At 44.0% G+C, this 24,849-nt stretch overlaps 1 protein-coding gene across 1 annotated transcript; it reads left to right on the top strand.

Annotated features, from left to right (window-relative positions):
- Positions 1–780: 780 nt before the first annotated feature.
- Positions 781–24,684, top strand: LOC118366006 (coagulation factor IX-like). The gene is made up of 9 exons (XM_035748298.2): positions 781–856; positions 1,142–1,264; positions 1,781–1,947; positions 16,087–16,111; positions 16,224–16,337; positions 18,175–18,309; positions 18,414–18,673; positions 23,235–23,349; positions 23,870–24,684. The coding sequence occupies exons 2-9, from the start codon at positions 1,195–1,197 to the stop codon at positions 24,433–24,435; spliced, it is 1,452 nt and encodes a 483-aa protein (XP_035604191.1). The 5' UTR covers positions 781–856; positions 1,142–1,194; the 3' UTR covers positions 24,436–24,684.
- The last annotated feature ends 165 nt before the right edge of the window (positions 24,685–24,849 follow it).

The following is a 24,849-nucleotide window of genomic DNA, read 5'->3' as shown; positions in this document are numbered from 1 at the left end:
CGAGTTTTCCTCCATTTCCGCTCGGCTGCCCGGAGCCCTGTTCTGTGAGCTCGCAATGAGTCGTCGAGCCACGGAGCGGGAGGGGAGGACCGAGCCGGCCTGGAGGATAGGGGACATAGAGAGTCAAAGGATGCAGAAAGGGAGGAGAGGAGGGTTGAGGAGGCAGAATCAGGAGATAGGTTGGAGAAGGTTTGAGCAGAGGGAAGAGATGATAGGATGGAAGAGGAGAGAGTAGCGGGGGAGAGAGAGCGAAGGTTGGGACGGCGCGATACCATCCGAGTAGGGGCAGTGTGGGAAGTGTTGGATGAGAGCGAGAGGGAAAAGGATACAAGGTAGTGGTCGGAGACTTGGAGGGGAGTTGCAATGAGGTTAGTGGAAGAACAGCATCTAGTAAAGATGAGGTCGAGCGTATTGCCTGCCTTGTGAGTAGGGGGGGAAGGTGAGAGGGTGAGGTCAAAAGAGGAGAGGAGTGGAAAGAAGGAGGCAGAGAGGAATGAGTCAAAGGTAGACGTGGGGAGATTACGTTCAAGATTTCAATGTTTAGCCATGTTTAAAAATGTTTAGTTCATAAATTTAAGGTCCAACATTGTTTTTAACATGTATACGGCTTCCCTGACCACACTTTAGAACTATGGCAGAATTTTTTTTTTTCATTAAGACATTCAGTCTCATGATACTTTAGAAGCAGACATGATAAATGAATAGTATGATGAATAGCGCAAAACTGTTGAGTGCCTTGAACGCTGCCCTGGCCAGTGCCAATGATTCACTATGTCAACATTTAGATTCACGTTAAAGATCAATATCCGAGCTTGTGGGGAAAAGCCACCATTTTAGCAGACACCCACAGAAAACGGTAGGTTATTTCTCATAACTACATCTTCATTAGTAATCTATGTGTGCTCCAGGGTAATGTGTGCTCCAGGCACAGAGTAGATATCTCAAAGTATGTACTACATGGACACTGATTAAACATGGACACTGATTCTCAGTAATTCAGACCACAACTGCAAAAAGATTAGCGCTGTCAATTTGGTTGTTTTACCAAGGAAATTCTATGTGGTAATATGGATAAAGCAGTCCTGGTTTACTATTCCAGTTCCTGCCTTTCTTACCATTTTGTATACTTGTGTCCACACAGAAAAGTCTAGCTGATCCCAGTTCACCCCTTCAACTTCTACCTGGAGCGGAGGAATGTCACAGTCTGACGGTTGGCTCCTTACAGTACTTCTGGTTTCTGTCTGTTCCCTGTTTGAATCAAAAGGTAACACCTCACCTTGTAGTCAAGAGTGGAACGTGCCCATTTATTGTACTGTATTTGCAATCTTTAATTAAACCACTTCAATTCCAGCTTACTAGATACTTATTGAGATATTTACGTTTGTGATGGGTGTCATACGTTAAAATATAACTAAATTCAGTGATATGTTTAAGCTACACAACTAAAACCAGCAAATCTCTGCTCTTGAGGCTCTTGTCAATGTCTGGGTTGCAGATGTCAGTATTGTATATGAATGCCACTTAACAGACATGTTTTATGTGTTGTGATCACTGCGAGAATTGAACCCACAACCCTGCCATTGTTAGTGTCATGCTCTTACCAACTGATTCACACAGGACAAAAGCATTGTGCCCGCTCTGGGGTGAAGTTTCCCCTAGGTACAGATCTAGGATCAGCTTCCCCTCCCCCAATCTTAACTTTAACCATAAGTGGGGAAAATGCTAAATTGATTCCAGATCAACGTCTAGTGGCGACTTCACCCTACTCCGTTGTACCCAGTGTTTCTGGAGCAGAGGGATGCAGAGCAGCTGCTCCGAGGGCCCCGGCGGCCCAGAGCCAACTTCTTCCTTGAGGAGATGATGCCCGGCAACCTGGAGCGGGAGTGCTATGAGGAAACCTGCTCCCAGGAGGAGGCTGCCGAGATCTTCCAGACCAAGGAGAAGACGGTACTAGAACAGCGCCATCACATGAAAGCTCTGGTCCAGGGAATGCGCACTGATGCCCTGGACCAGAGCTTATGAACGCTCTGTTTATACTTTGCGCTAACATGTCCTATTTCCAGATTATGCCCTCATCTGGTCACAGTGGACCAATAAGAGATACATTTTAATACCATGTGTAGACTCACCGAGCCTTGATTAGATAGTGATTGGATCATCTTGACTGGAAGACAAACTTAAGGTTACTTGCGTAACCCCGGTTCTCTGATATTATGAGTGAGACATCTCACTAGTGGAATTAACCAGAATCTCCTAAGTAGCTTGAAGAACCAATCATATACGTCTATCGAAGCCCTTCACCTCATACTAAAGAGTCACCCGCCTGACCTCTGAGCTTGCAAGTTAGGTGAATGTGGTTAGATGTCTCACTCATAATATCAGAGAACGGGTTACACAAGTAGCCTTTAGTTCACTTTCAATTATTTGTTTTGACATCTCACTAGTGTGATAAGACCAACTCCCATATCGCACACGCTCGCCGAAGCCAGGTACTCTCAATATCAACCCTTGGAGGTCCCGACGCTAAGGACAATATGCACAAAAGAGGGTGCAGTGACAGCTTGTCGATAGAACCTCATAAAAGTATGAGGGCATCCCTCAACAAGCCATATAGCAAATCTCATGCAAGGAGATTCCTTTGAACAGTGCCTAAGAGGTAGCCATACCTCTGATGGAGTTAGCCCTTAGACCCTCTGGAGGCTGTAAACCCGCTTTTTATAGGCCAATATAATAGCTTCCACATAACCGTTGACGAGAGAAAGGCCTCCCCTTGCAGGGGGAGTTGTTTGCTTTTGCTCAAAGCTCTCGCCCTACCCAAGTTTTTGCACAGCGTTCGTTCTGGACACAGAGGGCCATGAAAATCTCTCTATTTGCTTGGGTCAGCAGATCAACTAAAATGTTATGTCACATGCGCCAAATACACCTTACAGTGAAATGCTTACTTACAAGCCCTTAACCAACAATGCAGTTAAGAAAAATTGAGTTAAGAAAAATACCTACAAATAAGAAATAAAAGTAACAAATAATTAAAGAGCAGCAGTAAAATAATAATAGCGAGGCTATATACAGGGGTACTGGTACAGAGTCAATGTGCGTGGGCACCGGTTAGTCAAGGTAATTGAGGTAATATGTACATGTAGGTGGAGTTTTTAAAAGTGACTATGCATAGATAATAGCAGAGTAGCAGCAGCGTAAAAGTTTGCCATTTGATTAGATGTTCAAGAGTCTTATGGCTTGGAGGTAGAAGCTCTTTAGAAGCCTCTTGGTCCTAGGCGCTCCGGTACCGCTTGCTGTGTGGTAGCAGAGAAAGCAGTCTATGCCTTCCTCTGACACCGCCTGGTATAGAGGTCCTGGATGGCAGGAAGCTTGGCCCCAGTGATGTACTGGGCCATACGTACTACCCTCTGTAGTCTCTTGAGGTCGGAGGCCGAGCAGTTGCCATACCAGGCAGTGATGCAAACCGTCAGGATGCTCTCGGGTGCAGCTGTAGAACCTTTTGAGGACCTGAGGACCCATGCCAAAAAATATTTTCAGTCTCCTCAGGGGGAATAGGTTTTGTCGTGCCCTCTTCACGACTGTCTTGGTGTGCTTGGACCATGTTAGTTTGTTGGTGATGTGGACACCAAGGAACTTGAAGCTCTCAACCTGCTCCACTACAGCCCCGCCGATGAGAATGGGGGCGTGCTCGGTCCTCCTTTTCCTGTAGTCCACAATCTTCTCCTTTGTCTTGATCACATTGAGGGAGAGATTGTTATCCTTTCACCACATGGCCAGGTCTCTGACCTCCTCCCTATAGGCTGTCTCGTCATTGTCGGTGATCAGGCCTACCACTGTTGGGTAATCTGCAAAGTTAATTATAGTGTTGGAGTCAGACCTGGCAGTGCAGTCATGAGTGAACAGGGAGTACAGGAGGGGACTGAGCACGCACCCCTGAGGGGCACCCATGTTGAGGATCAGTGTGGCAGTTGTGTTGTTACCTACCCTTACCACCTGGGGGAGGCCCGTCAGGAAGTCCAGGATCCAGTTGCAGAGGGAGGTGTTTAATCCCATAGACCTTAGCTTAGTGATGAAATTTAAGGGCACTATGGTGTTGAACGCTTAGCCATAGTCAATGAATAGCATTCTGGGTTAATGGTGTTGATGTGAGCCATGACCAGCCTTTCAAAGCACTTTATGGCTGCAGACGTGAGTGATACGGGTCGGTAGTCATTTAGGCAGGTTACCTTAGTGTTCTTGGTCATAGGGACTATGGTGGTCTGCTTGAAACATGTTAGTATTACAGACACGAAGAGGTTGAAAATGTCAGTGAAGATACTTGCCAGTTGGTCAGTGCATGCTCGGTGTACACGTCCTGGTAATCCGTATGTGTATGTTGACCTGTTTAAAGGTTTTACTCACATTTGCTCCGGATAGCGTGATCACACAGTTGTTTCAGATCAGCTGATGCTCTCATGCATGTTTCAGTGTTACTTGCCTCGAAGTGAGCATAGAAGTAATTTAACACATCTGGTAGGCTCGTGTCACTGAACAGCTCTCTCTTCCTTTTGTAGTCTGTAATAGTTTGCAAGCCCTGCCACATCCGACAAGCGTCGGAGCTGGTGTAGAGGATTCGATCTTAGTCCTCTGTTTGATGGTTCGTCGGGGGGAATAGTGGGATTTCTTATAAGCTTCCGCGTTAGAGTCCCGCTCCTTGAAAGTGACAGCTCTAACCTTTAGCTCAGTGCGAATGTTGCCTGTAATCCATGGCTGCTGGTTGTGGTATGTATGTGCAGTCACTGTGGGGACGACGTCATCAATGCATTTATTGATGAAGCCAGTGACCGATGTGGTGTACCCTTTTTTTATTGATCGAGTCACTGGTGCTTCCTGCTTAAATTTTTGCTTGTAAGCAGGAATCAGGAGGATAGAATTCTGGTCAGATTTGCCAAATGGAGGGCGATGGAGAGCTTTGTACGCATCTCTGTGTGTGAAGTAAAGGTGATCTACAGCAGGTATTCCCAAACTGGGGTACGCGCAATGCCGTCGGGGGTACGACATTTATTTTCTTCACATTTTCAAACAGTCCATTTATATTTTCCAACGTGGCTATACATTTGGGTGAGGTTTTTTTCTCACCTGAATAGCCTCGTTTCACTGCCAAAAATCAAATTAAACCATCTAGTGTTCAGCGAAATAACAACACAATGTCAAATACAGGTAGCCTAGTCAAATAATTAACATCCAATCACATTAAACCATTACTCTCTCGCAGGAATTCCACTAACGGTCCATATGTAGCAAAACGTAGATGCTGCTCATGTGAGCATCTGTACTGATGGCGCAAAAGCCATGACAGGGAGACATAGTGGAGTGGTAAACGTGCATTCAAGCAGTTGCTCCCCGATGCCATTTGGGTACATTGCAGTACCCACCAGAATCTCTTGCTTCCAAGGGAATGTCTGACAGCTTGAAAGACGTTTTGGACACTACAGTGAAAATGGTTAACTTTGTTAAAGCAAGGTCCCTGAACTCTCGTGTATTTTTTGCACTATGAAATGACATGTGCAGCGACCATGTAACGCTTTTACAACATACAGAAATGCTCTATCAAGGGGCAAAGGATTGACATGTATTTTTTTAATTGAGAAACAAGCTTAAAGTTTTCTTTTCTGACCATAATTTTCACTTGTCTGACCGCTTGCATGATGACGTCTGGGTGATGTGTTCTCTCGTCTGAATGATCTGAATCTTAGAATTCAGGGACTCTACGCAACTCTATACAATGTGCGGGACAAAATTCTGTCTGCATTAACAAGGACAACACACAGGTCTTTCCATCATTGTATGATTTTTTTGTGTTCAAATTAACTCATGCTTACGGACATTGTCAAATGTGATATAGCGAAGCACCTGGTACTTTCCTGAAACAGATGACAGAAACAACTGGATTCATTATCCCTTTCATGCCCTGCCTCCAGTTCACTTACCTATATCTGAACAAGAGAGCCTCATCAAAATTGCATCAGGCGGTTCTATGAAAATTGGATTTAATCAGAAGCCACTGCCAGATTTCTGGATTGGGATGCGCTCAGAGTATCTTGCCTTGGCAAATCGCGCTGTAAAGACACTGATACCCTCTCACAACCATGTGAGAGTGATTCTCGGCCCTCACTAGCATGAAAACTAAATAGAAGCACAGACTGTGTGTGGATAATGATTTAAGGCAGACTCCCTCAAATACAACCCAACATTGCATAGTTATGTGCATCCTTTCAAGCACACCCATCGCATTAACCTGCGGTGAGTAATTCACAATTTTCAATGAACAAACAAGGTTTTATATGAAAGATGGTTAAATAAATAGCAAAATTATTGATTGTTATTATATTATTATTTGTGCCCTGGTCGTATAAGAGCTCTGTCACTTCCCACGAGCCGGGTTGTGACAAAAACTCCCACTCATTCTTATGTTTAATAAATGTATCATATAGTGTGTGTGTGGCAGGCTTACAATGATGTCAAAAAACAACATTTGAGAGTGCGCTGATCCTGGTGCTAGAGGGGGTACACAGCTGGAGGTTGAAAGTTTGAAGGGGTACGGGACTATAAATGGGAACCACTGGTGTATTGTTTTCTTCCCTCTTTTTGCACATTTAACATGCATGTAGAAATGAGGTAAAACGGATTTAAGTTTCCCTGCATTAAAGTCCTGGCCACAAGGAGTGCCGCCCCTGGGTTAACTTTTTCCTGTTTGCTTAGGGCCGTATACAGCTCATTGAGTGCCGTCATATTGCCAGCATTGGTTTGTGATGGTACATAGACAGCTACGAATAATATAGTTGACAACTCTAGGTAGATAGTGTGGTCTACAGCTTATCATGAGATACTCTACCTCAGGCGAGCAAAACCTCAAGACTTCTTTAGATATCGTGAACCAGCTGTTGTTTACAAATATACATAGAACGCCACTCCTTATCTTACTAGAAGCTGCTGTTCTATCCTGCCGATAGAACAGCAGCATATGTTATTTTCATGTCGTCGTTCAGCCACGATTCGGTGAAACATAAGATAGTACTGTTTTTAATGTCCTGTTGCTAGGATATACGTGCTTGTAGTTCATCCAATTTATTATCCAGCGATAGCACATTGGCCAATAGTACCGACTCGTAATTTTTTTTTGTCCAGTTTAAGGTGAGTAATCACTGTCCAGAAGCTCTTTTCGGTGATAAGAGACAGTAGCAGCAAAATTATGTTGTTAGGTTCTTATTTTTCAGAGTAAATAACTCACGGACACTAGAGAAGCTTTAACCAAGTTTAATTCTTCCCAAAGGTTCTGTACAGCTGTATTCAGACACCAAAACATTTCTCTCCATCAGTTATATACATCCTACTTAAGACAAGCCTTCTCCCCAATCCTTACATCTTATGGTTCAACAGAAAGAGGGTAACAGGATACCAAACCCTTATTATTCACTTAAGGAAATCTGTCCTCACCTCCTGACCTCAACCCCTCCTTCATCTAATCCACAGATGTCCATCTGTCTCCCCTTTATCAACACGATGCTCTGCTCCCGTCCCCCAACACATTCCACAGCTATCTGTCTTTCTACAGAGGCCCAGTCTCTTTCTCCTTTGATTCTAAGCTTCTTTCCTATAATTTATTTAATATCTCAATGTTCAAAATGTCAAACCCAATAATGTACAAAATAAGTTAAACAATATGAAAAAACAAAACAAAATTGCACGGTTGGTTAAGAGCCCATAAAACGGCAGCCACCCCCTTCGCCGGCTTCTTTCACACCGTAATCACGGTAGTTGACAAGGCTCGTCATATAGTAGGAGAGTGATCTGCGCTATACAGAGCTTGCCTTGCCATTGAGGGGCTATCAATATTTTATTTTATTTATTTTTATTTCACCTTTTTTAACCAGGTAGGCAAGTTGAGAACAAGTTCTCATTTACAATTGCGACCTGGCCAAGATAAAGCAAAGCAGTTCGACAGATACAACGACACAGAGTTACACATGGAGTAAAACAAACATACAGTCAATAATACAGTATAAACAAGTCTATATACAATGTGAGCAAATGAGGTGAGAAGGGAGGTAAAGGCAAAAAAGGCCATGGTGGCAAAGGAAATACAATATAGCAAGTAAAACACTGGAATGGTAGTTTTGCAATGGAAGAATGTGCAAGGTAGAAATAAAAAATAATGGGGTGCAAAGGAGCAAAATAAATGAATAAATTAAATACAGTTGGGAAAGAGGTAGTTGTTTGGGCTAAATTATAGGTGGGCTATGTACATGTGCAGTAATCTGTGAGCTGCTCTGACAGTTGGTGCTTAAAGCTGGTGAGGGAGATAAGTGTTTCCAGTTGCAGAGATTTTTGTAGTTCGTTCCAGTCATTGGCAGCAGAGAACTGGAAGGAGAGGCGGCCAAAGAAAGAATTGGTTTTGGGGGTGACTAGAGAGATATACCTGCTGGAGCGTGTGCTACAGGTGGGAGATGCTATGGTGACCAGCGAGCTGAGATAAGGGGGGACTTTACCTAGCAGGGTCTTGTAGATGACATGGAGCCAGTGTGTTTGGCGACGAGTATGAAGCGAGGGCCAGCCAACAAGAGCATACAGGTCGCAATGGTGGGTAGTATATGGGGCTTTGGTGACAAAACGGATTGCACTGTGATAGACTGCATCCCATTTATTGAGTAGGGTATTGGAGGCTATTTTGTAAATGACATCGCCAAAGTCGAGGATTGGTAGGATGGTCAGTTTTACAAGGGTATGTTTGGCAGCATGAGTGAAGGATGCTTTGTTGCGAAATAGGAAGCCAATTCTAGATTTAACTTTGGATTGGAGATGTTTGATATGGGTCTGGAAGGAGAGTTTACAGTTTAACCAGACACCTAAGTATTTGTAGTTGTCCACGTATTAAGTCAGAGCCGTCCAGAGTAGTGATGTTGGACAGGCGGGTAGGTGCAGGTAGCGATCGGTTGAAGAGCATGCATTTAGTTTTACTTGTATTTCAGAGCAATTGGAGGCCACGCAAGGAGAGTTGTATGGCATTGAAGCTTGCCTGGAGGGTTGTTAACACAGTGTCCAAAAAAGGGCCAGAAGTATACGGAATGGTGTCGTCTGCGTAGAGGTGGATCAGAGACTCACCATCAGCAAGAGCGACCTCATTGATGTATACAGAGAAGAGAGTCGGCCCAAGAATTGAACCCTGTGGCACCCCCATAGAGACTGCCAGAGGTCCGGACAGCAGACCCTCTGATTTGACACACTGAACTCTATCAGAGAAGTAGTTGGTGAACCAGGTGAGGCAATCATTTGAGAAACCAAGGCTGTCGAGTCTGCCGATGAGGATGTGGTGATTGACAGAGTCGAAAGCCTTGGCCAGATCAATGAATACGGCTGCACAGTAATGTTTCTTATCGATGGCGGTTAAGATATCGTTTAGGACCTTGAGCGTGGCTGAGGTGCACCCATGACCAGCTCTGAAACCAGATTGCATAGCAGAGAAGGTATGGTGAGATTCGAAATGGTCGGTAAATCTGTTTGTTGACTTGGCTTTCGAAGACCTTAGAAAGGCATGGTAGGATAGATATAGGTCTGTAGCAGTTTGGGTCAAGAGTGTCCCCCGCTTTGAAGAGGGGGATGACCGCAGCTGCTTTCCAATCTTTGGGAATCTCAGACGACACGAAAGAGAGGTTGAACAGGCTAGTAATAGGGGTGGCAACAATTTCGGCAGATAATTTTAAAAAAAATAGAGGGTCCAGATTGTCTAGCCCGGCTGATTTGTAGGGGTCCAGGTTTTGCAGTTCTTTAAGAACATCAGCTATCTGTATTTGGGTGAAGGAGAAATGAGGGGGGCTTGGGCGAGTTGCTGTGGGGAGTGCAGGGCTGTTGACCAGGGTAGGGGTAGCCAGGTGGAAAGCATGGCCAGCCGTAGAAAAATGTTTATTGAAATTCTCAAGTATCGTGGATTTATCGTTGGTGACAGTGTTTCCTAGCCTCAGTGCAGTGGGCAGCTGGGAGGAGGTGCTCTTATTCTCCATGGACTTTACAGTGCTTAATTACTACACGTGCTTAATTACGTCACTTTTGTTTTGAGCCAACATCTCAGTAGGCTTTGAATTGGGCACTTGGCTCATGCCCTGTTGGCAACCTGGTTCCAAATCCAATCAACTTTCAGCTGATGCAAAACATGCCTACACGGGCGTGATAATTCGAACCTGCTCAGCATGATTAAACCATGCTGTTACTTCAAAATACAATTTGCTTTTAACTACTTTCCTATACATATTAAATCGCTTACCTGCTCCACAGCAAGCTGCTCTATCTGATTGGTGAAGTAGTTTAATGTTGAGCTAAATGTAAAAAAATATATATATACTTCAGAGGTTTAACAAGAAACAGAAAGGAATGATATAAACCAGAACTTGTTGTTGTTAGAACTGGTTCAGAACTTAATTTTGCTGGTCGGAACAGTGGAACTGAATTTAAAAAATAATGGTTCTGTTCAGAATGAAATGATTGGAAAAGAATTTGTTCCAAACCCTGGTTATAATTGATAAAGTTAGGATAGCCTGAACATGTTATTTGGTTGGTGTCTCTAGCTTGAACAGATCAAGCGTTACTGTTGGTGTGATATTTTGTGCCAATTCATTTTTGTATAGTTTATAAAGGTTTTAGAGGATTTGAAGTTAGGATAGTCTGAACGTTTTAAAGTTGTCTTATAGCTTGATTAACCAAGGAGCAGGACAATTTTGAATAGCAACCAGTGTATTCCTATGGTTCTCATTCAAACCCATGTTAATTCATGCAAATGGTTAAAGTTCCAAAAGTTACATTGTATCAAATATCCTTTGACAAGCAATCTAAGTTGGGCCAGTGTGAATATCTCAACATTACTTGTGCCAGGCCAAGAGTAAAAATCCAAAGATCCGTAGGCAGAGAAGGATTCACCCATTTCTCTAAAATGTGAAGTTAGTGAAATAGAAGTTTTAATAGATTCAGGGCAGCTCACTGTTCGTGAGCCATTCATGGCTAAACAATGTCAGTGCTACGGGGCTTTTTTCATTTAGGTAGGTTACCTTTGCATTCTTGGGTTTGCTTGAAACACGGGCATTACAGGCTCGGTCAGGGAGAGTTTGAAAACACTTGCCAGTTGGTCTGCGCATGCTGAGTACACACTCTGTTAATCCATCTGGCCCTCCGGCCTTGTGAATGTTGATCTGCTTAAAGGTCTTGCTAACATCGGTTACAGAGAAGGTGATATCACAGTCGTCCGGAACAGCTGGTGCTCTCATGCATTCTTCAGTGTTGCTTGCCTTGAAGCGAGCATAGAAGGCACTTAGCTCGTCTGGTAGGCTTGCGTCACTGGGCAGCTCGTGGCTGGGTTTCCCTTTGTAGTCCGTAATAGTTTGCAAGCCCTGCCACATCCTGCCAGCGTCATAGCCAGTGTAGTAGGATTCAATCTTAGTCCTGTATTCACACGTTGCCTGTTTGATGGTTCGTCTGAGGACATAGCGGGATTTCTTATAAGTGTCTGAATTAGTGTCCTGCTCCATGAAAGCGGCAGCTCTAGCCTTTACCTCGATGCGAACACTGACTGTAATCCATGGCTTCTGGTTGGGATATGTACTTACGGTCACTGTGGGGACGATGTCGTCAATGCACTTATTGATGAAGCCGATGACTGAGGTGGTATACTCAATGCCATTGGATGAATCACGGAACATATTCCAGTCTGTGCTAGCAAAACAGTCCTGTAGCGTAGCATCCGCGTCATCTGACCACTTCCGTATTGTATGAGTCACTGGTACTTCCTGCTTTAGTTTTTGCTTGTAAGCAGGAATCAGGAGGATAGAATTATGGTCAGATTTGCCAAATGGAGGGAGAGCTTTGTATGCATCTCTGTGTGTGGAGTAAAGGTTGTCTATAATTTTTTCCTCCCTCTGGTTGCACATGAAACATGCTTGTAGAAATGAGGTAAAACAGATTTAAGTTTGCCTGCAATAAAGTCCCAGGCCACTAGGAGCGTCGGTTCTGGATGAGCATTTTCTTGTTTGCTTATGGCCTTATACAGCTCATTGAGTGTGGTCTTAGTGCCAGCATCAGTTTGTCATGGTAAATAGACGGCTACGAATAATATCGATGAGGTAGATAGTGTAGTCTACAGCTTATCATGAGGTACTCTACCTCAGGCAAGCAATACCGCAAGACTTCTTTAATATTAAACATTGCGCACCAACTGTTATTGAAAAATAGACACACACCCCACCCCTCGTCTTACCAGACGTAGCTGCTCTGTCCTGTCAATGCACAGAAAACCCAGTCAGCTCTATATTTTCCGTGTCGTCGTTCAGCCATGACTCGGTGAAACAAAATATATTACAGTTTTTATTGTCCTGTTGGTAGGATAGTCTCAACCTCAGATCGAGTTTCAGTGATTGCACGTTGGCCAATAGAACCCGATGGTAATGGTGATTTATTAACTCGCTTATTAATCCTAACAAGGTACCCCGACCTTCTCCCTCTGTATCTCCGCCTTTTCTTCATGCAAATGACTGGGATTTGGGCCTGGTCTCCGGAGTGTAGTATATCCTTTGCGTCGGACTCATTAAATAAAAAATCTTTGTCCAGTTCGAGGCCTCCGTCACTCTTGACCATCAAACTGTGCATATCCTAAATGGAAAACATAGTATATTACTAATCACATTAATACAGGAGGGCGAAGAAATTCGGCGTGTCACCAAAAGCACTCAAACTTCTACAGATGCACAATCGAGAGCATCCTGTCGGGCTGCCTGGTACGGCAACTGCTCCGCCCACAACCGTAAGGCTCTCCAGAGGGTAGTGAGGTCTGCACAACGTATCACCAGGGGCAAACTACCTGCCCTCCAGGACACCTACACCACCCGATGTCACAGGAAGGCCATAAAGATCATCAAGGACAACAACCACCCGAGCCACTGCCTGTTCACCCCGCTATCATCCAGAAGGCGAGGTCAGTACAGGTGCATCAAAGCTGGGACCGAGAGACTGAAAAACAGCTTCTATCTCAAGGCCATCAGCCTGTTAAACAGCCACCACTAACATTGAGTGGCTGCTGCCAACACACTGACTCAACTCCAGCCACTTTAATAATGGGAATTTATGTAAAATATATCACTAGCCACTTCAAACAATGCTACATAATAATGTTTACATACCCTACATTATTTATCTCATATGTATACGTATATACTGTACTCTATATCATCTACTGCATCTTTATGTAATACATGTATCACTAGCCACTTTGAACTATGCCACTTTGTTTACATACTCATCTCATATGTATATACTGTACTCGATACCATCTACTGCATCTTGCCTATGCCGCTCTGTACCATCACTCATTCATATATCTTTTTGTACATATTCTTTATCCCTTTACACTTGTGTGTATAAGGCAGTAGTTTTTGAATTGTTAGCGAGATTACTCGTTGGTTATTACTGCATTGTCGGAACTAGAAGCACAAGCATTTCGCTACACTCACATTAACATCTGCTAACCATGTGTATGTGACAAATAACATTTGATTTGATTTGATTTACCAGGGTTGGGCTCAATTCAGATTTTAATTGAAAATGCCTCAAATTCCAATTAAAATCTTGAGTTTGAATTGAAGTAGTCAACAAGATACCAAATTTTTATTAAAGTAAATGGAATTTAATTGATTGAAATTCCTATTGTTTGGGCAGAGACAAGGATCTCTTCATTATATCCAGTATCTCTGACTGAATTAAATGCTACTTCCTGTCACTCAAACTCTATATCCTGTGGCCAATTCAAATAGGAGTCCATTTCAAAATTCTGAATAGAGCCCAACCCTGATTAATAATGTTTTATTTAAATGTATGTTCTGTTAAACACTGGTTGAAACTTACCTGCAAGACATGGAACCAACACAAGAGAATGCTTATTTTTCTGGAGGTAGTCTTCAATGAAGCACTCTCTTGGCTGTCTCAGAATGTATATCTCCCTTTCCACTCTTTGGTCCTGCTCTTTTCTCTGACTTGAGTCGATGGAGAGTAACCAACCACAGTCGCTCTATTGGGTTGCTTTCTTGGCCTGTAGTAAATGCTGCGTTTAGGTGAGGGACGCAAAAACCGTCATACCTGTTGGCATAGCGGGATAAAAAAGCAAGAAAGAAGGTGATGGCAAAAGCAAGCCAGTGCGATGGTATGTATTGCTATGGTGTATTAAACAACACTACAGCAGGAAAAATATGACTTTGGCAGAAAGTCCTGTCTGCCGTGGCGGCATTCACCGCCAGCCTCAACAGTATTTATCGTCGTGCTTATTTATCGTCGTGCTCTCATTGAAAACAATGACATCCGGTTTGCCGTTTACCTCGTGCCATGCTATGTAAACGCGGCATGTGTTTGATTTGATTTGAAATTGAAGTTACTGAAAAATAGCCTTCTCTAAATTAAAGCACACAGTACTTTACTACCACTGTGTCTGTAAAATTAAGCTATTTTATTTAATGAATACTGCCAAAGATATATTGATGTACTGACAAGATACATGTTGACAGTATATCAAGTTGTCCGTTTTGTCACCAAAGCCCAATATACTACCCACCACTGCGACCTGTATGCTCCCGTTGGCTGGCCCTCGCTACATATTTGTCGCCAAACCCACTGGCTCCAGGTCATCTAAAAGTATTTGTAGGTAGGGCTCCGCCTTATCTCAGCTCACTGGTCACCATAGCAATACCCACCCGTAGCACGCGCTCCAGCAGGTATATTTCACCCCAAAGCCAACACCTCCTTTAGCCACCTTTCCTTCCAGTTTTTTGCTGCCAATGACTGGAACGAATTGCAAAAATTACTGAAGCTATAGAGACATATCTCCCTCACTAGCTTTAAGCGTCAGCTGTAAGAGCAGCTTACCGATCGCTGCAGCTCCATCTGTAAATTGCCCATCCAACCAACGACCTACCTACCTCATACCCATATTTGTTTTTCTACTCTTTTGCACATCAGTATTTTCTAATTGCACATATCACTCCAATGTAAATTGCTAAATTGTAATTACTTCACCACTATTGGCCTATTTAATGCCTTACCTCTTTAATTCATTTTGCACACACAGTATATTGCTTTTTCTATTGTGTTGTTTTTGTCGCACTGCTTTGCTTCATCTTGGCCATGTCGCAGTTGTAAATGACAACTTGTCTCAACTGGCCTACCTGGTTAAATAAAGGTGAAATTAAAAATGTCTCTCCTTAACCGAACACTGGGGAGTTACAAAGCAGCACAGAGGGCTGTCTAGCTTCCTATTCTTTCTTTGGATTGGTGGATACATCTCATTATTGTAATCATTTTTTGAATATTCAATGAGTGTTGGTGACATAAACCACCTATATTCAATGAAGAGAAATGGTCGGAATATGCATCGAAACAACTTCTATTCGATCAAATAACCATTAATGTTTTTGTTGACCAAATTCGACACTTATTGACCTTCATACAAATAGTCCTTGCTTGATGGACGAAAAACGCCACCTGCTGGAGGGAGACAGATTTTCCGGAGAGTCTTCTTCATACACTCCATTGCACATGATTTACAGATGCCTTCATAAGATTAGTACACTCCCTTCTAAAATGACATTGACATAGCATGAATTAATATATTACAACTAATAATAAGCTAACATTCATGTTATGAGTTTTGGACCACTGTTCCTGGACTTTTCTCAGTTTAGCCAGTCTGTCATCAAAGTGAGAAAGCCTCTTTTAAAAGAACATTAGCTAGAGCAACTAGCTAGCTATGACTCTGGTCAAAACCCACTGTTAAGCTTACCCACTAATGGCAGATGAAAACCTCAATGTAGCCTATAAATATGAATTGCACAATAATGTATACATTTATGGATTTTTTTTATGCATAATTTTCTCTTTATTGAACCCACCCGCCCTTCATTCACAAAATATTTCATGACCCTAAACCCCCCCCCGCTCACGTGTTAATGCAAGGTGTAAGTAACCAGACATACAGCTCAAAATACCACATTTAAACTGACTGTAAATCCCTTTTGTTTTATCTTACAGATGGAGTTTTGGTATAGGTATAAGAGTGAGTACCGTATTGCTTCATTAGATTATTTTCAGTTTTGAAATATCAGAAATCCGCATTGTCACTTGAAAGGAACGCTTGTGATGATGTCTCTGTATGAATTGTGAATTAGATCTAAATCCTTGCCACTACAACCCATGTAAGAATGGAGGAATCTGCACCATCGATCGGGATGGATACCTCTGTCTGTGTCCCCCACGCTACGATGGGAAAACCTGTGCAATAGGTATGGTTTTACTCAGTCATAATACATCTGTTTTCCTGTGTCTATAAACTCTCACCTCCTGAATTACATGACCCTGGACCTCCCAGTCATAGACTGGAATCCACACTGAATATTGCTTTGTTACAGGACTGGTGCTGTTCACACTGGCACATCTACAACAGAGGTGGCAAATGGGAGGAAATATAGGAGGTTGCAATGGCATAAATGGAACGGTATCGAACATATGACTCTGTTCCATTCCAGTCATGAACATGAGCCCATCCTCCTGTAGCTCATCCCACTATAGCTAATCCCACCAGCCTCCTCTGGTCTACAATCATTGTACAACACGTCCCAACTGTTGTGGCACGGCAGATTATTTTGTGAATGTGACCTCACTGGACAATTTACAGGACAGTTGTTGGAAAACCACTTGCAGAAGTTACTGTACAACCCTTTTCGTAGTTGAATGAGTGTAATGTGAACTCTCCACATTGCTTTCACATTTTTCTCCCATCTAAGGGAAAACCAACATATTACAAAAGTATTCAGACCCCATTATTCTAAATTATTTTTATCTATTAATCTACACACAATACCCAATAATAACATTGCAAACAGATTTTTGGGAAATCAAAATTATAATACGTATTCAGACCCTTTACTCAGTACGTTGTTAAAGCACCTTTGGCAGCGATTACAGCATTGAGTATTCTTGGGTATGACCCAACAAGCGTAGCACACCTGTATTTGGGGAGTGTCTCCCATTCTTCTCTGCAGATCCTCTCAAGCTCTGTCTGGTTGGATGGGGAGCTTCGCTGCACAGCTATTTTCAGGTCACTCCAGAGATGTTCGATTGGGTTCAAGTCCGTTTCAAGTCCGGCTGTGCCACTCAAGGACATTGAGACTTGTCCCAAAGCCACTTCTGCGTTGCCTTGGCTGTATGCTTAGGGTCGTTGTCCTGTTGGAAGGTGAACCTTCGCCCCCAGTCTGAGGTCATAAGCACTCTTGAGCAGGTTTTCATCAAGGATCTCTGTATTTGCGCCGTTCATCTTTCCCTCGATCTTTCCCACAGTCCCTGCCGCTGAAAAACATCCCCACAGCATGAAGCTGTCACCACCATGCTTCACCATAGGGATGGTGCCACGTTTACTCCAGACATTTGGCATTCAGGCCAAATAGTTCAATCTTGGTTTCATCAGACCAGATGAGAGTCTTTCAGGTGCCTTGTAACTGAGTAGTGGCTTCCGTCTGGACATTGTAACAAAGGCCTGATTGGTAGAGTGCTGCACAGATGGTTGTCCTGTCAGTGTGACCATCCGGTTCTTGGTCACCTCCCTGACCAAGGCCCTTCCCCCCCGATTGCTCAGTTTGGCAGGGCGGCCAGCTCTACGTAGAGTCTTGGTGGTTCCAAACTTCTTCCATTTAAGAATGATGAGGCTGCTGTGTTCTTGGGGACCTTCAATTCTGTAGAAATGTTTTGGTAACCTTCCCCAGATCTGTGCCTCACCACAATCCTGTCTCTTTCGGACAAATCCTTTGTCATAGCTTGATAATTGTTCTGACATGCAAAGTTTAGAATAAGGCTGTAACGTAACAAAATATGGAAAAAGTCCAGGGGTCTGAATGCCCTATCTAAACAATAGAATTGTTTATAAAACTCGCTAGCAAACTAATTACTGTACTTATAGTAGGAAGTATTTGTACGCTAATTTTGATTGATACTGTAGGATCCTTCAGGTTAAAAAAAGAAGAGCTAATTGCCTGCTCAATAAAATACAATTTAGGAGTCAATTATTTTCTACTCTTCTAATACCACAAAATGGCCATTCTGTTGAAACTTGTTCTGTTCCTCCAGAGGTGTTTGAGTGCCAGTTTAAGAATGGCGGCTGTCTGCATTACTGCACCAACCAGGAGCGCACCACAGGGGTCCAGTGCAGCTGTGCAGAGGGCTACCAGTTAGATGAAGACGGCAAGACCTGCTCTGAAGCAGGTAGACAAAGCACTGATAAACAAATCACCTATTTCTTTACAGTCTCTAGAGGCATATGCTCTGGATAGTTATGGTTTTCCTGTACTGTACATTTTCATTGCCAGTGGCGTTCCCTTGTGGGAAGAAGCAGAGTGAGGCTTCCCTGCATCGCTCTCTGCTGGACGAGTCCGAGGCCTTGACCCTCCGCAACTCTGACGGGAACCTCAACATCTCCATGGAGGTAGAAGGGAACTCAACTTCCAGACTGTCTGGGATTAACTCAACGCAGCCAGGTGGGAACAGCACTGAATACATGGAGGGTGTTAATGAAGACAACCGGATAGTGGGAGGACAGCTGGAGAGGCAGGGAGGAAGCCCATGGCAGGTAGGCCTACAACACAGGGCTACGAGGTGGCATTATTTTTTATAAATACAGTACCAGTCAAAAGTTTGGGGACACCTACTCATTAAAGGGTGTTATTTTTTTTATTATTGTAGAATAATAGTGAAGACATCAAAACTATGAAATAATGTAGTAACCAATAAAGTGTTAAAGTATTTTATATTTGAGATTCTACAAAGTAGCCACCCTTTGCCTTGATAGCTTTGCACACTTGTGGCATACTCTCAAACAGCTTCAGGAGGTAGTCACCTGGAATGCGTTTAAATTAACAGGTTTCTTTCTTCTACTTTCTTTGCTCAATCAGTTGTCTTGTGACAAGGTAATAATAATAATAATAATATATGCCATTTAGCAGATGCTTTTATCCAAAGCGACTTACAGTCATGTGTGCATACATCGAACCCACTACCCTGGCGTTACAAGCGCCATGCTCTACCAACTGAGCTACAGAAGGACCAGGTAGGGGTGGAATATAGAAGATAGCCCTATTTAGTAAAAGACCAAGTCCATATTATGGCAAGAACAGCTCAAATAAACAAAGCGAAACGACAGTACATCATTACTTTAAGACGTAGGTCAGTCAATTTGGAAAATTTCAAGAACTTTGAAAGTTTCTTCAAGTGCAGTCACAAGAACCATCAAGGAAGACCCAGAGTTACATCTGCTGCAGAGGAGAAGTTCATTCCAGAAATGGCAGCCCAAACAAAGTTCAAGTAACAGACACATCTCAGCATCAACTGTTCAGAGGAGACTGTGTGAATCAGGCCTTCATGGTCAAATTGCTGCAAAGAAACCACCACTAAAGGACACCAATAATAATAAGAGACTTGCTTGGGCCAAGAAACACAAGCAATGGACATTAGACTGGTGTAAATCTGTCCTTTGGCCTGATGAGTCCAAATTTGAGATTTTTGGTTCCAACCGCCGTGTCTTTGAGACGCAGTGTAGGTGAACGGATGATCGCCGCATGTGTGGTTCCTACCGTGAAGCATGGAGGAGGTGTGATGGTGTGGCAGTGCTTTGCTGGTGACACTGTAGGTGATTTATTTAGAATTCAAGGCACACTTAACCAGCATGTCTACCACAGTATTATGCCAACCCATCTGGTTTGCGCTTCAGTGGGACATTTGTTTTGGTCCTTCTGTAGCTCAGTTGGTAGAGCATGGCGCTTGTAACGCCAGGGTAGTGGGTTCGATTCCCGGGACCACCCATACGTAGAATGTATGCACACATGACTGTAAGTCGCTTTGGATAAAAGCGTCTGCTAAATGGCATATATTATTATTATTATTATTTCAACAGGACAATGACCCAAAACACACCTCCAGGCTGTGTAAGGGCTATTTGACCAAGGAGAGTAATGGAGTGCTGCATCAGATGACCTTGCCTCCACAATCACCTGACCTAAACCCAAATGAGATGGTTTGGGATGAGTCGGCTGCTTTTCCTTCACTCTGCAGTCCAACAAGGGCTCAGCAACTGTGGAAACTCAAGACTGTTGGAAAAGTATTCCTCATGAAGCTGGTTGAGAGAATGCCAAGACTGTGCAAAGCTGTCATCAAAGCAAAGGGTGGCTACTTTAAAGAATCTAAAATATTATTATTTGTTTAACACTTTCTTGGTTACTACATCACATTTTGTTTGTCACATGTACCACATACAAAAGGGTGTTAGTGAAGTGCTTACTTACAAGTCCTTAATAACCAACAATGCAGTTGAAGAAAAATATGTGTTAAGAAATTATTTACTAAAATAAACTGAAATTATTATTTACTAAAATAAAAACAGAAGTGAATCTTTGTACAGCGGGTACCGGTACAGAGTCAATCTGCGGGGGCACAGGTTGGTCGAGGTAATTGAGGTAATATGTACATGTAGGTAGAGGTAAAGTGACTATGCATGACTAATAAACAGAGAGTAGCAGCAGCATAAACATGGTGGTGGGAGGGACAATGCAAATAGTCTGAGTAGCAAATTGATTAGCTGTTAAGGAGTCTTATGGCTTGGGGTAGAAGCTTTTAAGAAGCATTTTGGGCCTAGACTTAGCGCTCCGGTACCGCTTGCCATGCCGTAGCGTGGGCAATTTGTAGGGCCTACTTCTGACACCGCCTGGTATAGAGGTCCTTGATGGCAGGAAGTTTGGCCCCAGTGATGTACTGGTCCGTACGCACTGCACTCTGTAGTGCCTTGAGGTCGGAGGCCGAGCAGTTGCCATACCAGGCAGTGATGCAACCAGCCAGGATGTTCTCGATGGTGCAGCTGTCGAACATTTTGAGGATCTGAGGACCCATACCAAAGTCTCCTCAGGGGGAATAGGTTTGATCGTGACCTCTTCAAGACTGTATTGGTGTGTTTGTACCATGTTAGTTTGTTGGTGATGTAGACACCAAGGTACTTGAAGCTCTCAACCTGCTCCACTACAGTCCCATCAATGAGAATGGGGTCGTGCTCGGTCCTCCTTTCCTGTCCACAATCTTCTCCTTTGTCTTTATCACGTTGAGGGAGAGGTTGCTAGCCTGGCACCACACTACCAGGTCTCTGAAATCCCTATAGGCCATCTCATCCTTGTCGGTGATCAGGCCTACCACTGTTGTGTCGTCGGAAAACTTAAAGATGGTGTTGGAGTCGTGCTTGGCCATAGTCATGAGTGATCAGGGTGTACAGGAGGGGACTGAGCAAGCACCCCTGAGTTGAGGTTCAGCGTAGCAGTTGTGATGTTGCCTACCCTTACCACCTGGGGGTGGCCCGTCCGGAAGTCCAGGATCCAGTTGCAGAGGGAAGTGTTTAGTCTCAGGGTCCTTAGCTGAGTTGAGAGCACTACGTAGAATGTATGCACACATGACTGTAAGTCGCTTTGGATAAAAGCGTCTGCTAAATGGCATATATTATATTATATTATGGTGTTGAACGCTGAGCTGTAATCAATTAATAGCATTCTCACGTAGGTGTTCCTTTTATGCAGGTGGGAAAGGGCAGTGTAGAGTGCAAGAGAGATTGCATATGTGGATTTGTTGGGGTGGTATTCAAATTAGTGGGTTTAGGGTTTCTGGAGTGGGTCTAGGGTTTCTGGGATAATGGTGTTGTGAGCCATGACCAGCCAGTCCATGGCTACAGACGTAAGTACACCACATTAGTAGTCATTTAGGCAGGTTAATTTGGTCTGCTTGAAACATGTTGGTATTACAGACTCAGTGACAGGTTGAAAATGTCAGTGAAGACACCTGCCAGTTGGTCAGCACATGCTCAGAGTACACGTCCTGGTAATCCGTCTGGCCCTGCGGCCTTGTGAATGTTGACCTGATTAAAGGTCTTACATCTGCTGCGGAAAGGGTGATCACACAGTTGTCCAGAACAGCTGATGCTCTCATGCATGCTTCAGTGTTGCTTGCCTCTAAGCGAGCATAGAAGTTATTTAGCTCATCTGGTAGGCTCGTGTCACTGGGCAGCTCTCGGCTGTGCTTCCCTTTGTTGTCCGTAATAGTTTGCAAGCCCAACCATGTCCGACGAGCGTCAGTGTAGTATGTTTCAATCTTAGTGCTGTATTGATGCTTTGTTTGATGGTTCGTCGGATTTCTTATAAGCGTCCGGGTTAGAGTCCCGCTCCTTGAACGCGGCAGTGCTGATGTGCCCTGTCATCCATGGCTTCTGGTATGTACGTGCAGTGACTGTGGGGATGACATCATCGATGCACTTATTGATGAAGCCAGTGACTGATGTGGTGTACTCAACGCCATCGGAAGAATCCCGGAACATATTCCAGTCTGTGCTAGTAAAACAGTCCTGTAGCTTAGCATCTGCATCATCTGACCACTTCCTTATTGAGCAAGTCACTGGTAGTTCCTACTTTAGTTTTTGCTTGTAAGCAGGATAGTGTGATGGTCAGATTGGCCAAATGGAGGGGGAGGGAGAGCTTTGTAGCATCTCTGTGTGTGTGTGGAGTAAAAGTGGTCTAGAGTATTTTTTCCTCTGGTTGCACATGTAACATGCTGGTAGAAATGAGGTCAAATGGATTTAATTTTCCCTGCATTATAGTGCCCGGCCATTAGGAGCGCCTCCTCTGGGTGAGCATTTTCTTGTTTGCTTATGGCCTTACACAGGTCGTTGAGTGCCGTCTTAGTGCCAGCATCGGGTTTGCGGTGGTAAATAGACAGCTACAAAAAAATGTGATCTACAGCTTATCATGAGATACTCTACCTCAGGCGAGCAAAACTGAGACTTCCTTAATATTAGATTTTGTGCACCAAATAGACAGACCGTCACCCCTAGTCTTACCGGAGGTGACTGTTCTATCTTGACGATGGACCAAAAACCCAGCCAGCTGCATGTTATCCGTGTCGTTGTTTAGCCACAACTTGATGAAACATACAATTTTCATTTTTAATGTCCCGTTAGTAAGATAGTCTTGATTGGAGCTCTACTGACACAATCCTGTGGCACTGCAGGCACTAATCTCAGAAATCATAATGCATGTAGTGTATGATGATGACAATAGTGTTTGTGGCAGGCCCCTAATACTAGTCCTACCTGTTCCATGTCCCTGCAGGTCATGCTCTGGAGGGAGGATGGGTATGGCTTCTGCGGGGGAACTCTGATCAGTCAGCGGTGGGTGGTCAGTGCCGCACACTGCATGCAGGAAACCCCTGACCATGTGACTATCGGTGAGGCTGTGTGATCCACTGTTTATAAGTAGTGAGCATACTGTCAAATGCTCTAGCAGTTTGAGTTTCCTTTGAGTTTTTTTACTCTGAGAATTAGAACCTAACACAATGAAAGCTTAACCAAGTTCTCCCAGGGGGTCAATACAGCTGCATCAGACGACATTTCACACAAGCACTGATATTTAACCCTTCCTTCTGAGTCTCCTGCACATCTGAACAGCCAATGCATCTGTTGCTAGACAGAACCTTGGTGATATCTGTTCTTCCTCTGACCTCTACCCCAAAGTGCTCACTCCTTCCAAACTCACAGCTGTCATGGTTCCTGGTACCAGACTGTCTCTTCTCCTCCCAGAGGATCCCTCCTGGCTAACAAAAACATATCCTGACATAATGTCAATGTCATACATTACCCACTCTCCCCTAGTGACATGAATAAGTATATTTCATATTCTCAGAACTCAACAAGTGCAACATGTTGATGAGCCATTGTGCCCGTTTAAAAACTGTCTGTGTTTTACAGGGGACTATGACAAGCGACGTCCCGACCCAAACGAGCAGAAGATCAAAGTGGCGAAGGTCGTCGTCCACCCTCACTTCCATGACTACACCTTCGATAGCGACATTGCTCTCGTCTACCTCTCTGCCCCTGTGGCGCTGAGCCCTGTGGCGGTGCCCGCCTGCCTTCCCAATGGTCAGCTGGCCCACCACCTCCAGAGGGAGGATGTGAGGGGCTTGGTCACAGGCTGGGGCGCCACACAGTACCTCGGGCGCTCCTCACGCTTCCTGAGGAAAGTCGCTCTGCCCGTGGTCGACCAGCAGAAGTGCATCCGCTCCACGGAGCAGGTCATCACAGACAACATGTTCTGCGCGGGCTACCTGGAGGCCAGCTTGGATGCCTGCAGTGGGGACAGTGGGGGTCCCTTTGTGGTCAACTACCGCGGGACCTGGTTCCTCACAGGGGTGGTGAGCTGGGGGGAGAAGTGTGCCGCCAAGGGGAAGTATGGCATCTACACCCGGCTAGGGAACTACCTGCATTGGATACAAGATACTATAGAAAGGCAGGCGCATAACAGTTCACATACCTGAGGTGCAGCTCTGAGACAATCCCAATTCATTCCCTACCCCTTGGCGCTTTGATTATCTGAAGGGTCTGGATAGGTGCAAGCAGTTTAGTGGTGGCGCTTCTACCATATTGCTTACACACCTGCAAAGATCAAAGGGTTAGGGACAAGGAACAAATTGGGAGTGGCTGATAATGAATTCCAAGTCAAACCCTAAACAATTTATGTAGATTTTAATTGCCCTCCACATTAAATTGCCTTCTGAGGAGGAATTTAAACCATATAGGGTACATATGTCCAATCCATTTAGCTCCACAGAAATGCACAAGTTATGGAATGAGTTGCATCAGGGGGTTCAGAAGATAGTTCAGAGGATAAACTGCAGATAGAAATGCAATGAATAGAGCTTCAAAAAGTTTAGTTACCTTATTTCATTTTA

The sequence above is a fragment of the Oncorhynchus keta genome, chromosome 33 (assembly GCF_023373465.1).
Source record: "Oncorhynchus keta strain PuntledgeMale-10-30-2019 chromosome 33, Oket_V2, whole genome shotgun sequence".
NCBI classification, from domain to species: Eukaryota; Metazoa; Chordata; class Actinopteri; order Salmoniformes; family Salmonidae; genus Oncorhynchus; species Oncorhynchus keta.
The sequence above is the reverse complement of the archived record's forward strand: the minus strand, read 5'-3'. Positions and strand labels throughout refer to the sequence as shown.

What these genes read in the sequence shown, in the direction of transcription:
- LOC118366006 (XM_035748298.2), top strand. Translation starts at nt 1,195, where the DNA reads ATGTCACAGTCTGACGGTTGGCTCCTTACAGTACTTCTGGTTTCTGTC. An exon ending in TTCCCTGTTTGAATCAAAAG is followed by an intron (nt 1,265 to 1,780) that starts GTAACACCTCAC and finishes CGTTGTACCCAG; the next exon opens with TGTTTCTGGAGCAGAGGGAT. An exon ending in AGGGAGGAAGCCCATGGCAG is followed by an intron (nt 18,674 to 23,234) that starts GTAGGCCTACAA and finishes ATGTCCCTGCAG; the next exon opens with GTCATGCTCTGGAGGGAGGA.